The sequence below is a fragment of the Chrysemys picta genome, chromosome 2 (genome assembly GCF_011386835.1).
Source record: "Chrysemys picta bellii isolate R12L10 chromosome 2, ASM1138683v2, whole genome shotgun sequence".
In the NCBI taxonomy this organism is placed as follows: Eukaryota; Metazoa; Chordata; order Testudines; family Emydidae; genus Chrysemys; species Chrysemys picta.
In genome coordinates, this window is record NC_088792.1 from 255,284,977 (window position 1) to 255,302,415 (window position 17,439).

The 17,439-nt window shown below is 43.5% G+C and overlaps 1 protein-coding gene across 22 annotated transcripts in view; it reads left to right on the forward strand.

The window, feature by feature from the left end:
- Nucleotides 1-17,439, forward strand: part of RIMS2 (regulating synaptic membrane exocytosis 2) — a 782,248-nt gene that overhangs the window by 187,261 nt on the left and 577,548 nt on the right. For all 22 annotated transcript variants that reach the window (XR_010598944.1, XM_065585993.1, XM_065585982.1 and 19 more), the window contains one exon: nt 1,564-1,774. Coding sequence is in view for 21 of the 22 variants with exons in the window: in XM_065585993.1 (XP_065442065.1) it covers nt 1,564-1,774 (211 nt within the window). In the remaining variant the exon portion in view is untranslated. The remainder of the gene's footprint in view (nt 1-1,563; nt 1,775-17,439) is intronic.

Consider the following 17,439-nt stretch of genomic DNA (forward strand, 5'->3'; position numbering starts at 1 on the left):
AAGCAATGAAGTGGAGCAGGTCATTCTTACTCATGCCTAGAGAGCCACGCGATTTCTGTGGGATTTCTCAGTGTATCTTGTGATATATACTTTTTATAGTAGTATGCTTCCTTTTACCTTCTCAGAAGTATGATCAACATGACCCCAAAGAGGATGTTCTGGGAATTCCATGTCATTGACTCCATAGCATTTTCATAATAACTTTTCCATTGCTGCAGATTTTCCAAAGAAGGGGATGATATAAGCTATTGTCTGATATTTGCTCCTCCCAGCCAGGTTCAGAGAATGAATAAGAATTTTCCTGTAATTACTGCTTGTATCTGTTGGAGGTGGTTGTGGTGCTGGGTACCAGCATTGAGAGCAGTGCACTCTTCTGTAGTCTTTCCTGTACTCTCAGTGCAGCTTTTGCTGGTCCCCAGGGAGTGAAGACGCAATGAAGGAAACAGCCTGGCACGAATGCAGGGGGATGAGGAGCAGAGTGGGGACAGCAACCTGACTCTCTTTAGCTTCTAGTAACGTCTCCATATTCCCCAGTCACCCCTGTCTATTTCCAAGCTCCATTTCTGCAAGGTATAAGGGATAGTCTCATGTCTCTCTCTGTGCCCTTCCCACTGTTACAGGGCACCCTAAAGGGGAAATAAGTGACAATTTTGCTAACATTCAAAAATTATGAGTCAGGCCCCTTAAAATGATGAGATTTAATAATAAGAAAATGTGCAATTATTTTTATTTGCCATCTAATTTCTGAGCCCATAGGTACGCGCAGGTCAGGTTTTCAGCTTTCTTCAGGAACTCTGAGGGCTAGAGACTTAATTTTTTTTAACATTAAAACTGAGAATCTCCTGTAATCATTTGACTCCAGGAGCTGAGGCTTTAAGAAAAAACAGCCATCACAAAACTCAAAATAAAATAGTGAGAGTTGGCAATACTGAGATAATGATAACTCCTCACGGGTAAGAAATGTTATGTATGGAGCTGCACAATACTTGGATGCTATGTTTGCAAGGCATGTGTTTGTTAAAACATTTGAGAATAATTCATCTGTATAGCAGTAGTGGGAAAAGCAAGGTAAATAATGTAGGCATATTAAGTTATGAATGGTGAAAATAGGGAAAAGGGCACCTCGAAGAATCAAACCAGACTTTCTTTTACATAGTAATTACTGGTTTGTTAACAGCTAGCCCTGTCTTTCTGATTTCACTGTGAGGATGTTCCACTGCTGTTATGTCTGCCAATAGTTGGTTACACACTATAGGAGCATTAACTAATCAGTGAAGTCCCCTTTACAGTATCTGGACTTACTGTGTATGTGTTTTGCACATGATCACAGATGAGACTCAAAGTAAGCCCCTTATGTTTAGTCCTGTTAAAATGGATGATAAAAGGTAGAACTTCATGTAACGTATGAAGTAAGTGCATTATGTATGCAATCAATTAATTTTTTTCAGCTTTCTCTTTACTGTGGTGGTACTTATTTAAATTTGTTTTGAAAATTGATGACCACATTTATGCATGAACCTGTCTATATAAAACAACTTTTCATTGATCTGTTTTCTTCTGCAGGAAATTGCATCAACAATTTGAAATGTATAAGGAGCAGGTGAAGAAGATGGGTGAAGAATCACAGCAGCAGCAGGAGCAGAAGAGTGATGCCCCCACATGTGGTATCTGCCACAAAACAAAATTTGCTGATGGCTGTGGCCATAACTGTTCATATTGCCAAACTAAATTCTGTGCTCGTTGCGGAGGAAGAGTGTCTTTACGCTCAAATAAGGTATGGAATTTGTTTAAAATAAGTATCACTGAATTTTCATATTGATGTTGCTTAATGTGACGAGTGATGTAATTTGGTAGAGAAGTTCTTTGAAGATTATTATTGTAATTTGTCCACAGTTAGTTACTTTAGTTATTGGAAATATATCTGCTGAAAAAATGGCTCCCGAGGACATACCTGTGCCTGTCCACAAGTTCGGTATCTGTTGTTCAGAATCATTAGTAATGCCTTATGGTTATTGCTCAAACAATTTTTCCTTCAAGGAGGAAACTGTTTTAGGATTTATTTAGGTCGTTGTCCCTTTGACAAAGAATCTTCATTAGAACTCTGGTCCACCTGTGGACCAGTGAATATTGCTTTTAATTTAACACATACCACAGTTCTGCTGCAGGATCCGTGTACATGGATCCTTGTGCCTGTGTGGATCCAATTACAAGATCGGTGCCTATGTATGGAAGGAAAGGAATTTATTTAGTGACAATCGTGTTGGGGTATTTAGAGTTAGAGGTTAGAGCAAGGAATTGTTCCTGGCTTTGCCTGTCCCAGACTCACTTGGACACTTAGCTTTATTTTACCTCAGTTTAGTAACGGGTATTATAATGTTTACCTACCTCCATAGTGTCATTTGAGGGAGCTAATTAAACAATGTTTGTAAACTGCTTTTTTCTTGTACAAAGCACCACAAAATGCAAAGTATGTACAGGGAAAAGTTATCACTTTTTTTTTTGCTTTTGAGAAAGTATGTTTCATTTTAAAAAGATCAGTGTGCTAAGAAATAATACCCAGAGCTATCATAATGATTTGTATTATGAGAAATCAAGTGGACTACCAGGTTGAATTAAAAAATATTTAATTAAAACCAGTACAGCAGAACTCAAGTAATTACCAAAGTATTTTAGTTTAGTAGAGAAATTAGTTTACTAAAAATTTTAAATAACGGTATGAACACCTCCTTATCTCTACTGAAAATACCTCACCTGATGAATTCCAAAACCGCGTTAGCTTTTTTCGGTGTCGCGGGGTAGTTACCTGCTCCTGCCCTGAGGGGTTTAAAACAGCCCTGGAGGAAAGGCTGTGGAAGGGCAAGACGCTTGGGCTGATTCGGAGGAAGCAGGCTCAGCTGGGGACACACCCCAATAAGGGCCCAGCTGGCCCTATAAAGGCTTGAGCCAGGAGCTAAAGTAGACAGTCTCTTTCTGCATTCAGGGAGAGAAGGGCCTGGCTGCAGGGAGCTCAGCCAAGGGCCTAGAGTGGAGCAGGGCTGGGGAAAGGCCAAAGGAGCCGGGGAGCTCCGGCCTAGGAAAGCCCCAGGCTGCAGGCCTAGTAAGGCCTATTAGGTACTGGGTTGCAGGAGGTAGCCCATGGGTAGGCAGAGGCAGCAGGTCTGAACCACTTTGCCTGTGATGAGTGGCTGATACTGCAGTCTGCTCCAGTGAACGGGGGCTAGATGGAGACTGGGCAGTAGCCAAGACTGAGGTGAAGTGGGGATAGTGGATGGGGGTTCCCCTGGGAGGGGGAGACCCAGAGCTGTGAGGGGTTACTGCCAGGGGGCAGCACCCCAGACAACAGGGCACCGGGTCCGGGAGGGACACGGGGGCCAAGCAGCAGCAGGACACTGGCCTGCAGAGGGTGCTCCAAGGCTGGAAATGAGCTAATTCCCAAGACGACCAGCAGGAGGTGCTACAGGGGTGAGTCTGCGCACTGCTACACACGGCCATATCACGTTGGCGGCTCATAGTCATCCTGTGATCAACCAAAACTCCGAGGTCCTTCTCCTCCTTCAGCATAGAAGTCTGTCTCAGATTCAGACAGATTCAAATATTCAGGGCACTGTTCTGAACTCTTCTTTTTTTATGTGAGTCTTTATGGGAACATGCATGATTACTTTGAGTAGAGTAATTGGCACAACATGCACATAGTATGCAGAGTAAGAGAAATTGGTATGTATTTTACAGGAAGTTGCTTTCTTTATCATATCTTAGGCTGAAACATAAAACAAAATGAGGAGTCCTTGTGGCACCTAACAAATGTATTTGGGAATAAGTTTTCGTGGGCTAGAACCCATTTCATCAGATGTATGAAGTAAAAAATACAGGAGCAGTTATAAATACATGAGGTTTAATATAAATACATAAGGTTTAATATGTATGTCAGTAATGCAAGTTATAAATCAGAGTGCACAGAAATCTTCTGCTCACTGATGGCTAAAAGTAGCTGAGGGTGTATACATCTCTCAGGCTATGTTGAACATAATGTAAGTTAGTTTAAAATATATTTTTAAAGTTTTTGTAGAGCCTTTTATCCTGAAGGATCTGACATACAATTATTACTTTCGATAATTAAACAAGGTTACAACAATATTTTGGTATAGGGAATACAATCAATACTGTGATAATTTTATCTCATTATCAAAGGCAAAATTGGATAGCCTTTATTGCTGTACACTCAGACATCATGAGAAGACACCTCTGTGTTGGGAAGGTGTCACCAATTGGCACCCAGAAAAAGGCTCCGAAATGTGGGGATGCTATGTGCACATTTTGTCAATTACTCTGTCGAAAGAAATCAATTTTATTGGCAGAAAGTGAAATTGACAAGAGCCTGCCAGGTGGTTGGGAAAGTCAACATTGTACAGAAGAACTGAAATTTCCCCACTGAAAATTTCAGTTGTGCAAAAAAGGAGTTTTTTATCAGAAAAAAGTCTGATTAAAATTTTTTGATCAACTCTAATAGTTGCCTCTTTTTTACCTGTATCCTCAAAGTCCATCAGATTGATCATTTAAGATAGAAGAAGAGGGAAGCTGTAGTTACAACCATGGAGTAAATGACAAATGATTGGAACACAGCCATGTGATAGTTCATTCTAAGACTGGGTTATTTTTATTTCCTGTGTCTAAAATAAGATCATTGATGGACATGTCTGATCTCTTTCCATAATTCCAAATTCATCTGGGTTTATGCCAGCTTTTGCTGCTATACACATCAGTGCAGGTCATGTAGAGGCAGCAAACATCGGAAAAGGAAGTTGCTGAAGTGCAAAGCAGCCACAATTGTCCTTCTCTTAGGCTATGTTCACACTACAGCCTCGTTTGGTATAACTTATGTCACTCAGGGGTGTGAAAAAACCACCCCCCTCAGCAACATAAGTTACACTGACATAAGCACTCACGTGCACACCACTATGTTGGCGGGAAAGCTTCACCCGCCGACATACTTACCGCCTCTCTCAGAGGTGGTTTTATTATGCTGATGAGAGAGCTCTCTCCCTACGGCATAGAGTATCTTCACCAGACATGCTGCAGTGGCACAGCTGTATCCTCAGGCCTGGGAAAGGTACTCAGAGTGTCCCAGCTAAATACAAGATCAAACATATAGTTCAGCATAAGTAGTTAACGCACATTCTAAGGGACCATTAAGGGTGATGTGGCGCTTTAATACAATGGTAGTCAGAGGACAAAAAAGGGGGTTAGTGGGTTACAAATTGTTTTAATAAGCCATAAATCCAGTGTCTTTATTAAGACCATGATTTTTAGTGTCTAGCAAAGTTATGAATTTCATCTCCCAGGCTCCTCTCTTGAAGGTGTTGGGCAGATTTCCTTTGAGGATGAGGACTGAGAGGTCAGATACGGTGTGGTAATTTTGTGAAAAGTGTTCACCCACAGGTATCTGGTGATATGGTGTTTTTGTCTTTAATCATTTTCCTGTGTATGTTCATTCTAGAGCATAGTGATTGTCTGGTTTCACCCACATAGTTGCTATGGGACATTTAGTGCACTGGATGAGGTACAACACATGTGATATCACTGGGTCCTATACATGCCTCTTGAAAGGTGTGTTGTGGGGAGTATTGACCACTGAAGCAGTGGAGATATGTCATCAGGTTTTGCATCTGTTGTTCTGGCAGGATCTGGTGCTGCTTTGAGCAAGCTGTGGGCAGCTTGCTTCTGATAATGAGCTTGGAGAGGTTGGGGGGTTGTTTGAAGACCAGAAGAGGGGGATCAGGAAAGATTTCTTTCAGGGTGGGGTCCCCATCAAGTACAGGTTATAGTTGTTGATGATACCCTGTAGGGGTTCCAGGGAGGGTGGTAGGGGACAACTAAAGGCATGCAGTCGGAGAGGGGTTTATTTTTATATTGAAGCAAAACCCGCTCTAACCACACACCCCTAGTTGTCACAGGAAAATGATATAAGACAAAAGTACCATATCACTAGTGGATGAACACTTTTCACAAAACCAACCCTCTATATCTGACCTCTAAGTCCTCATCCTCAAAGGAAACGTTCACAGCACCTTCAAAAGAGGAGCCCAGGAGCTTAAATTCATAACTTTGCTTGACACTAAAATCATGGTCTTAATAAAGAAACTGGATTTATGGCTTATTACAACAACTGGTAACCCACTAACCCCCGCTTTTTTTCCTGTGACTACAGGGGTGTTAAAGGGCCACGTCACCTCAAGTGGTCCCTTAAAATATGTGCTAACTACTTATGCTAAATTATATGTTTGATCTTGTATTTAGCTGAGACACTCTGAGTACATAATAACATGACTTAAAATCATTAAGTTATGCATATTGTTAGTCTTTGTATCTGTGTAATTTTATTACTGTTGCCTTCATTCTTCTAGTCATTGTTATGCTTCCTGGTTGTCTTAATATAGATTGTAAGCTCTTCAGGGAAGGGATTGTCTTCCTATGTGTGCATACAACACCATGTACAAAGAGACTCCTATTCTAATTGTGGCCTCTTGGGCACGACCACAATACAAATACTTAGTAACAATAAAAATATTTTTAAAGGCAGATTCAGATTCCAAGGCCAGAAGGGACCACTGTGATCGTGTAGTCGGCTCTCCTGTATAACACAGGCCATAGAACTTCTCCACAATGATTTTTAGAGAATAACAGGGCCAGAGCAAGATTTTAATATTCAGAGACATTTGGGAAAATGTAAAAGAAGCAACAATTTTTAGGTAACTTCCTGTTTTAAGAGACATCTCAAAGCATCCACAGCCATAGTGAGTTAAATTCTTTGTACTGACTGGGTGAGCCAAAGTGTGCTGGCCACATCCTTCTGACTGGGGATTTCATTGATGTGGGAGTCTACTAGATATAGAGATGGCTCTTATACCATCCTTCTCACAGGCTTCAGTATCAGGTCTTAGTTGGGGATGGGGAAGAGGAGTGGCTGGAGTGTGTTATATTCTGGCTGCCCTCAGGTGGTGGAAAGTCCTTTGGGGACAATTGCCTGCTGCCTCAGGTTAGAGCAGTTCCAGGTCTGCTGTAACCTGTGCTTTAGCCAAATACCCTCTAAAAAATCAGAATGCTGTAACTGGTTCCCTGACAGCCTCCCCCTCTGCTTTGCCAAGTGCAAACTTTATGAAAAAGAGAAGCTGGCCAACTGAGTATAAATTTTCTGCATCTTATTATGAGATTACCTCTGTTAAACAATCACATTTTCTGGCCCTCTCGCATGATTGCTTGAGACATTTTACAGTCTATGGTATTGGCAATGATCAGGTGACTTGGATTTATTGGACATAATTTTGATATCACTTACACTCTCATAAACTTCATTCATTTAAATGGAGTTACTCCTGACTAACATTGGTGTGAGAGGAAAATCAGGCCATGCAATTTTTATTTGATTTGATTTTTTTTTTTACTATTGATGGGATAAAATGATTGGGATAAAACATGTCTTCCCCCTACCCCCACCCCCATAACAGTGCTGTGTTAAGTTTCTAAAATTTGTATTTAAATCCTTTCGCAGCCTGAGTGGCAGAAGGTAATTTGACAGAGAGCACTCACTCACTTAGAAGTGCCTTTGAGTGTTCTGATGTCAATGGATTTGATTTGTTAAAGTTATGAAGCTTTGTAAATTACACTTTGCAAATATGCAGAGCATTTTTAACAACGATCTGCTAACATGAGGCTCCACTCTTCAGGTATGTTCAATAACTGAGTAGTGACTGTAGATGTGTAAACTGCACATTGAATGAGGTTGGGCTACACAGTAAAATGTATATTGACTGGTACTCTGCACAGTGAACTGCACATTGAAAGAGGCAGTGCCAACAGGTGCATAGCCATGTGCAGCTGAAAAATTAAGTGCTGACACACAGCTTTCATGCATTGATAAGTTGGTGCCCAATTTTCAACAGCACAAAGTGCCAACTCAATGAGGCAGGACCTTTAGGATCAGTGTTTTGTTTTTCTACCTCTCTTTTAGAGAGGAAAAATATATTTGTATTACATATAAAACATACATATATAACGTGTGTGTGTGTGTGTGTATATATATATATATACACACACACGTGTGTGTGTCTACTGTTATATGTGTAATACAAACATTTTGTTTTTGTACAGTGCCTATTGCAGTGTTTGTTATTATTTTGGGACATTATTCAAGCTATTTACTATGAAAGAATAAGACTACTGCAGAGTTGGTGTACTTCAAAGTTTCAGCAAAACACCTGTAGGGGACAGGAAGCCTGAGGAAGGGATGTTTCCCCCCAAATGTATTCTGTTTTTTTGTTTTTATTTAATCTCCTTCCTCTGAATCCCATGCTTCACACAGGATTCTCACTAACCCACCACATTCTGAGTTTGGAGGGATGTTTGTGAGATGGTCGGGGGGGAGGGTGGTGAGTTGGATTCTGTTTGCTTATATCCCTTGCTATTTTGCTATGCATTATGTCCAGCTTCCTTTATTTAAAATAAGAGTTGGCCATTGTTGTGACCTCTTGATTCTAACATGGTTCAGGATCTGGTGGAATGATCTGATCACCCAAATACATGCAGTTGTTGGTGTGCACCTTTTGTAGACTTATCACCCTCATTAAGAGGGTCAACATTTTTGAGCTGGGGAAGTTTCATTCTGGAAGCTACAAAAACAAAACGAGACTGCCTGGCAGATCACTTCTACCACTAACTTGAACTTCAAGAATGATCATCTTTAAACAAATATTACACTATTTAATATGCTATCTTTCTGTGTCAGGATAATCCTGAACAGTTGATTGTGCATTTCCTAAAGAATTAAACAGAAGGGTGTGCTGTCTGCTGGGTGCTAAGATACAGGATGTGGACCTGAGGCTGAAGAGGATCCTAACGGGAGCAGGAAAGAATCCACTGATTGTCCTTCATGTGGGAACAAATGATATGGCTAGATTCTCGCTGGAACGTATCAAGGGAGACTATGCCAGGCTGGGGTAGATGCTTAAGGAAATTGAGGCTCAAGTGATCTTCAGTGGGATTCTGCCTGTTCATAGAGAAGGGCAAAAAGGTGACAAGATTATGATGATCAACAGATGGCTCAGGCAGTGGTGCTATAAGGAGGGCTTTGGGATGTATGGCCACTGGGAAGCATTCATGGACAGAGGACTGTTCTCTCGGGATGGACTTCATCTGAGTAGGGAGAGAAATAGACTTCTAGGATGGAGGCTGGAACAACTGATTAAGAGAGCTTTAAACTAGGAATTTGGAGGAGATGGTTGGGAGATGCCCAGGTAATCTCCACGCCAGATTTTAAAATTGAGAGGGAAGAAAACGAAGTAAGAAAGGATACAGCGGTGGGTAGGAGAATGGACATAAGGAGGAAGGGTAGTGTAGATACCAGTCTAATAGGTGATACTGGCAGTAGAATGTCTGGGCCTAATCGGGTAAAGAATGTGAGCGAAGCCAAACAGCAAAAATTAAGATGTTTGTACACTAAGATGCGAGGAGCCTAGGTAACAAAATGGAGGAACTAGAGCTATTGGTGCAGGAAGTGAAACCAGATATTATAGGGATAACAGAAACATGGTGGAATAGTAGTCATGACTAGAGTACAGGTATTGAAGGGTATGTGCTGTTTAGGAAGATAGAAATAAAGGCAAAGGTGGTGGAGTAGCATTGTATATCAATGATAAGGTAGACTGTAAAGAAATAAGAAGTGATGGAATGGATAAGACAGAGTCTGTCTGGGCAAAAATCACATTGGGGAAGAAAGCTACCAGAGCCTCCCCTGGGATAGTGCTTGGGGTGTACTATAGACAACCAGGATCCGATTTGGTTATGGGTAGAGACCTCTTTAATGTTTTTAATGAAGTAAATACTAATGGGAATTGTGTGATCATGGGAGACTTTAACTTTCCAGATATAGACTGAAGGACCAGTGCTAGTAGTAATAAAAGGGCTAAGATTTTCCTGGATGCAATAGCTGATGGATTCCTTCACCAAGTAGTTGCTGAACCAACAAGAGGGGATGCCATTTTAGATTCGGTGTTGGTGAGTAGTGAGGACCTCATAGAAGAAATGGTTATAGGGGACAACCTTGGTTCGAGCAATCCTGAGTTAATTCAGTTCAAACTAAATGGAAGGATAAACAAAAATAGATCCATGACTAGGGTTTTTTATTTCAAAAGGTCTAACTTAAAAAAATTAAGGAAATTAGTTAGGGAAGTGGATTGGACTGAAGAACTTGAGAATCTAAAGGTGGAGGAGGCCTGGAATTACTTCAAGTCAAAGTTGCAGAAACTATCAGAAGCCTGCATCCCAAGAAATGGGAAAAAACTCATAGGCAGGAGTTGTATACCAAGCTGGATGAGCAAGCATCTCAGAGAGGTGATTAAGAAAAAGCAGAAAGCCTACAAGGAGTGGAAGATGGGAGGGATCAGCAAGGAAAGCTACCTTATTGAGGTCAGAACATGTAGGGATAAAGTGAGAGAGGCCAAAAGCCATGCAGAGTTGGACCTTGCAAAGGGAATTAAAACCAATAGTAAAAGGTTCTATAGCCATATAAATAAGAAGAAAACAAAGAAAGAAGAAAGGGAAAAAAAAGTGATCTGGGTAACTACAGGCCTGTTAGTTTGACATCTGTAGTATGCAAGGTCTTGGAAAAATGTTTGAAGGAGAAAGTAGTTAAGGACATTGAGGTCAATGGTAATTGGGACAAAATACAATATGGTTTTACAAAAGGTAGATCATGCCAAACCAACCTGATCTCTTTCTTCAAGAAGGTAACAGATTTTTTAGACAAAGGAAATGCAGTGGATCTAATTTACCTTGATTTCAGTAAGGCATATAATACGGTTCCACATGGGGAATTATTAGCTAAATTGGCAAAGATGGAGATCAATATGAAAATTGAAAGGTGGATAAGGAATTGGATAAAGGGGAGACTACAACGGGTCATACTGAAAGGTGAACTGTCAGGTTGGAATGAGGTTACTAGTGGAGTTCCTCAGGGATCGGTTTTGGGACCAATCTTATTTAATCTTTTTATTACTGACCTTGGCACAAAAAATGGGAATGCGCTAATAAAGTTTGCGGATGACACAAAGCTCGGAGGTATTGCCAAAACAGAGAAGGATCGGGATATCAGACAGGGAGTTGTGGATGACCTTGTAAATTGGAGTAATACTAATAGGATGAAATTTAATAGTGAAAAGTGCAAGGTCATGCATTTAGGGATTAATAACAAGAATTTTTGTTATAAACTGGGGACACATCAGTTGGAAGTAACAGAGGAGGAGAAGGACCTCGGAGTATTGGTTGATCACAGTATGACTATGAGCCGCCAATGTGATATGGCCGTGAAAAAAGCTAATGCGGTCTTGGGATGCATCAGGCGAGGTATTTCCAGTAGAGATAAGGAGGTGTTAGTACCATTATACAGGGCACTGGTGAGACCTCATCTGGAATACTGTGTGCAGTTCTGGTCTCCCATGTTTAAGAAGGACGAATTCAAACTGGAACAGGTACAGAGAAGGGCTAGTAGGATGATCCGAGAAATGGAAAACCCGTCTTATGAAAGAAGACTCAAAAAGCTTGGCTTATTTAGCCTAACCAAAAGAAGGCTGAGGGGAGATATGATTGCTTTCTATAAATATATCAGAGGGATAAATACCAGGGAGGGAGCGGAATTATTTAAGCTCAGTACCAATGTGAACACAAGAACAAATGGATATAAACTGGTCATCAGGAAGTTTAGACTTGAAATTAGATGAAGGTTTCTAACCATCAGAGGAGTGAAGTTCTGGAATAGCCTTCGAAGGGGAGCAGTAGGGGCAAAAGACATATCTGGCTTCAAGACTGAGCTTGATAAGTTTATGGAGGGGATGGTATGATGAGAGAGCCTAATTTTGGCAATTAATTGATCTTTGATTATTAGTGGTAAAGATGCCCAATGACCTGTAATGGGATGTTAGATGGGGAGGGATCTGAGTTACTACAGATAATTCTTTCCTGGGTGTCAGGACGGCGAGTCTTGCCCACATGCTCAGGGTTTAGCTGATTGCCATATTTGAGGTTGGGAAGGAATTTTCCTTCAGGGCAGATTGGCAGAGGCTCTGGGGTTTTTCGCCTTCCTCTGCAGCGTGGGGCATGGGTCACTTGCTGGAGGATTCTCTGCACCTTGAAGTCTTTAAACCACAAGTTGAGGACTTCAATAGCTCAGGTTTCAGAGTAGCAGCCATGTTAGTCTGTATTTGCAAAAAGAACAGGAGTACTTGTGGCACCTTAGAGACTAACAAATTTATTAGAGCATAAGCTTTCATGGACTACATTATGCATCCGAAGAAGTGGGCTGTAGTCCACGAAAGCTTATGCTCTAATAAATTTGTTAGTCTCTAAGGTGCCACAAGTACTCCTGTTCTTTTTTCAATAGCTCAGACATAGGTCAGGGGTTTGTTACAGGAGTGGGTAGGTGAGATTCTGTGGCCTGCGTTGCGCAGGAGGTCAGACTAGAAGATCATAATGGTCCCTTCTGACCTTAAAGTCTATGAGTCTGTGTCATGCCTGTTCTGAATCTTTTCTGTCTGTGGTTTGGTCTATATACAGTAATGCTATGTTTGCTGAATTAGAGTGACTTTTCTCCTCCTCATTATGTATTTTGATTCATTCTTCTTGAAGGTGAACATTAGATACAAATATTTTTTTAAAAAGGTAAAAACTATTAAGTGTGAAAAACAGATCAACAAAACAGTCAAAACTGTGAAAAGCAATAGTCCTCTATTTGTGTAGTTATGTTGGTATATATAGAAGACTATTAAAATATTTCACAGTTAAATACTAGAAAATAAACTAAAACTACATTAATAACCACATTTTTTTAAAATGAGTATCCGAGATTGGTATAAACTTATTTAGGCCATTGGATATAATTTATGTTGGCTGTAACTTCTGAAATAAACTCAGGTAAGCATGGGAAAATAATCCAGATTGGTCATAAAAGCAGAATTCATAAATGGATGTAGGTGACCAGACTCAGAGAATGATTTAAAAAAACCTGATAGTCTAAAGGGGATATTTTCTTAAAAACTAAGGGCATGATACCAGGTTAGATCAATGAATTGTGTGCACGAATCATAGGCAGTGTGGGCCCTTCATTCTCTTAAAGAGAAAATACTTGCAAAACTAGGGTGACCAGATGTCCCGATTTTATAGGGACAGTCCTGATATTTGGGTCTTTTTTTTTTTATATGGGCTGTGAAGGCCCAGACCAGTGGGGTACAGGAGTCTGGTAGAAGGCAAATATACTGGTCACTGGATGAGTAGTTTTCTGTTCCCTGAATGACCAGAGCAGGGGCTGCACTAGAGTAATCAGGAACCTGCTAGAACCGGTTAAGGCAGGCAGGCTAATTAGGACATCTGGAGCCAATTAAGAAGAAGCTGCTAGAATCAATTAAGGCAGGCTAATCAGGGCACCTGGGTTTTAAAAAGGAGCTCACTTCAGTTTGTGGTGAGAGTGTGAGGAGCTGGGAGCAAGAGTTGCAAGGAGCTGAGAGTGAGAGCGTGTGCTGCTGGAGGACTGAGGAGCACAAGCATTATCAGACACCAGGAGGAAGGTCCTGTGGTGAGAATAAGGAAGGTGTTTGGAGGAGGCCATGGGGAAGTTGCCCAGGGAGTTGTAGCTGTCATGCAGCTGTTACGGGAGGCAGTATAGACAGCTGCAGTCCACAGGGCCCTGGGTTGGAACCCGGAGTAGAGGGCGGGCCTGGGTTCCCCCCAAACCTCCCAATTGACCTGGACTGTGGGTTCTTCCAGAGGGGAAGGTCTCTGGGCTGTTCCCCAACCCACATGGTGAATCTCTGAGGCAAGAAAATCCGCCAATAAGTGCAGGACCCACCAAGATAGAGGAGGAACTTTGTCACACTGGTGTCAGAAGTGGGATCTTGGGGTGCACAGCACAGCGGAAGAAGGAGGGTGTTTAAAAAACAACAACAACTAAAAAGGGAGAAGGTGTTTTTTTTCACCACAATGGATGACGTAGTGCAGGCACTGATACAAGCTATGGCGGCCCAGCAGGAGGCTACCCGTGTCCAGGCAGCCGCCCAACAGGAGGCAGTGCGGCTGCAGCAAGAGACTAATCGCCTGCTGATGGACCAGGCTGCTCAAGACCGAGCTATGTTGTGGGACCTGGTAAACCAGGTAAAGTCCCTTACAGAGCTGAATCACGGCCATGATGGGATGTGGCTCATACGGGCCAGCCATTGGCTGCAGAAAATGACACAGGAAGATGATTTAGAAGCATACCTTCTGGACTTTGAGAGGACAGCCCTACGGGAGGCCTGGCCTCGAGATCAGTGGTCTGGCATCCTTGCCCCATTCCTGTGTGAGGAGGCCCAGAAGGCCTACCATGATCTCCCTGAAGAGGCTGCGGCAGACTACCCCCAGCTGAAAGTAGAGATCCTGGCCAGATCTGGGGTAATGACAGCAGTGCGGGCCCAGCAGTATCATGGTTGGAGGTACCAGGAAGACAAAACCCCGCGGTCCCAATTGTATGACCTCATCCATCTCGCACGAAAGTGGTTGCAAGCAGAGTCCCGGAGTCCGGAAGAGATACTAGCAGTTCTGATCATTGACCGGTACATGAGGGGACTACCACCAGACCTTCATGCCTGGGTAAGCTGGAACGAACCCTTCACCTATGACGAGGTTGTCGCACTGGTAGAGAGGCGAAGGACAGCGAGGGAGCTGACCCGACCAGTTAAGGAAGAGGCATCCCGGGTTAAACTAGCAGCACCAAGCCCTAAAGTTTGGGTGACTGGGCCACCAGGAGGCCCCAGGTGGAAAAAGAGAGAGGCTGAAGGCCCTTTAGAGGCCACAAAGAGTCAGAGCACTGAGGGAGAAGAGGATCGTGATGTTAAACTGCCCAAACCAAGAGACCGGGGAACGCCTAGGGCTCCATACAGATGTTATGCCTGCGGGGAGTGGGGACACATAGCTGCACAATGTCCCAATGCTGAGGAGCCTATGCAGTGTAACCTGGGGAACTGGGCAGATCCATGCTCCCTAATCCACCTTGTGGGGGTCTCACTAACCCCACATATGTATACCAGACCAGTGAAACTAAATGGGGTAGGGACCACGGCACTGGTTGATTCGAGGAGTGCTATCACGCTTATCTCAGGGAAGCTCGTGAAGCGTAGTCAGCTGCTGCAGGCTAAACGTACGGGGATAACATGTGTCCATGGGACAGTTAGTTACTACCCCACCATCCCAGTAAAAATCGAGATCCAAGGGAACACTACTGAGGTAGCAGCAGGTGTAGTCCCTAAACTCCCATGCCCGGTGCTCATAGGGAGGGACTTCCCAGGGTTTGGAAACTTACTCCAGTAGGGGGATTGGAGAAAGATGGGGACAGCAGACTGTCAACCCGCAATCTTCTCTGAAATATCCCCAGATTTGTTCTCCTTTCCCTTTTTGCCTTTCTACCCTGTCTGGGAGTGAAGGGCAGCTAAGGCCTTGGGAACCCGAATACTGACCCAAAGCCAGAGGGTCGCTCTTGTAGGTAAGTGGACCCGCACAGCTGAAAAGGAGGCCACCAGGAGGGAGAAGCACCTGAGTCTGACCCCCCCCACCCTAATGCTTCTGAACCAGTAGAGGCAATAGAGACTGGGCCCCTAGATCTAGGGCAGATTAGCCCCGGGAGAGGAAATTTTGGACGGGACCAGGCAGAAGACCCAAGGTATGACAACATTAGGAAGGAGGTGACTGAAATAGATGGGGTCCCCGTGGAAGGAAAAACCCAGGGACCAGGACCCTACTTCATAATGAAGAAGGATCTCTTATACCGGGTTGCACCAGTACAGGGGCAGAAGGTACAGCAGATCCTAGTACCTCAAAAACACCAGAACGCTGTATTAAGTCTTGCTCATAGTCATCTTTTTGGGGGGCATTTGGGGGTAGAGAAGACCCTGGCATGAGTCCTACGACGGTTCTTCTGGTCCAGAGTACATGAAGAATTGCGGAGGTACTGTGCCTCCTGCCCGGAGTGTCAGCTGCACAGTCCCCGTCCCCACTTGAGGGCACCTTTAGTACCCCTTCCCATCATAGAGTTTCCCTTCGAGCGAATAGCCATGGACCTAGTGGGATCCCTGGAGACGATGGCTCGGGGCCACCAGTATATACTTGTTGTTTTGGACTATGCTACTTGCTACCCAGAAGCCGTCCCCCTGTGGAACACGGCCTCTAAAACTATAGCCAAAGAGCTGGTGCGGATCTTGGCCTGAATGGGGCTACCGAAAGAGATATTAACCGATCAAGGAACCCCATTTATGTCGAAGCTAATGAAGGACCTCTGTACATTGCTCCATATACATATCCTGAGAACTTCGGTCTACCATCCACAGACTGATGGGTTGGTAGAAAGGTTTAACTGAACCCTCAAGGCTATGATAAGGAAGGTGGTAAGTCGGGACGGGAAGGATTGGGACACCCTACTACCCTGCCTTATGTTCGCTATCCGGGAGTACCACAGGCCTCAACTAACCCTTCGAGTTATTATATGGGCATCACCCCCATGGCATACTAGATATCGCCAAAGAGATCTGGGAAGAGGAACCCAATGAGGGGAGAAATATAATCGAGCATGTAATGCAGATGCGAGACTGGATAGCCCGGGTTACCCCTATTGTACGGGAACATTTGGAGAAGGCACAGGAGGCCCAGTGAACCCATTACAATCGCCAGGCAAAAGTGCGACAGTTCCAACCAGGGGATCGGGTTATGGTGTTGGTACCCATGGCAGAAAGCAAGCTTCTGGCCCAATGGCAGGGGCCCTATGAGGTGGTTGAACCCGTGGGGGAAGTAACCTACAAGGTGCGGCAGCCAGGACGCAGAAAACAAAAACAGATTTATCACGTTAACCTTCTGAAACCCTGGCATGCACAAGAGGCATGCACAAGGGTCCAAAAAGACCTAACCCAAGAAAACAAGCCTTCCAAACAGGTGAGAGTGTCTCCCGATTTAACACCAGACCAGAAGAATGAGGTGGCTGAGATGATCTTCTGGAACCAAGATGTGTTCTCGACAAAACCGGGTCGAACAACCGAGACATATCGCCACATCGTCACGAACCCTGGGGCCAGAGTAACAATGAGAGCTATCGGGTGCCAGCGGCAAAAAAGGAGGAAATAAAAGCAGAAGTAAAAAAAATGCTGGAGTTGGGGATCATCCCAGAATCCCACAGTCAGTGGTCCAGCCCAATCGTGCTGGTGCCCAAACCTGATGGCACCACAAGATTTTGCAACGACTTCCGGCGACTAAACGAAGTATCCCAGTTCGACACGTACCCCATACCTCGCATAGATGAGCTAGTGGACTGTCTGGGTAATGCCCGGTACTTTACTACCCTAGACTTGACAAAGGGATACTGGCAGATTCCCGTTGCAGAAG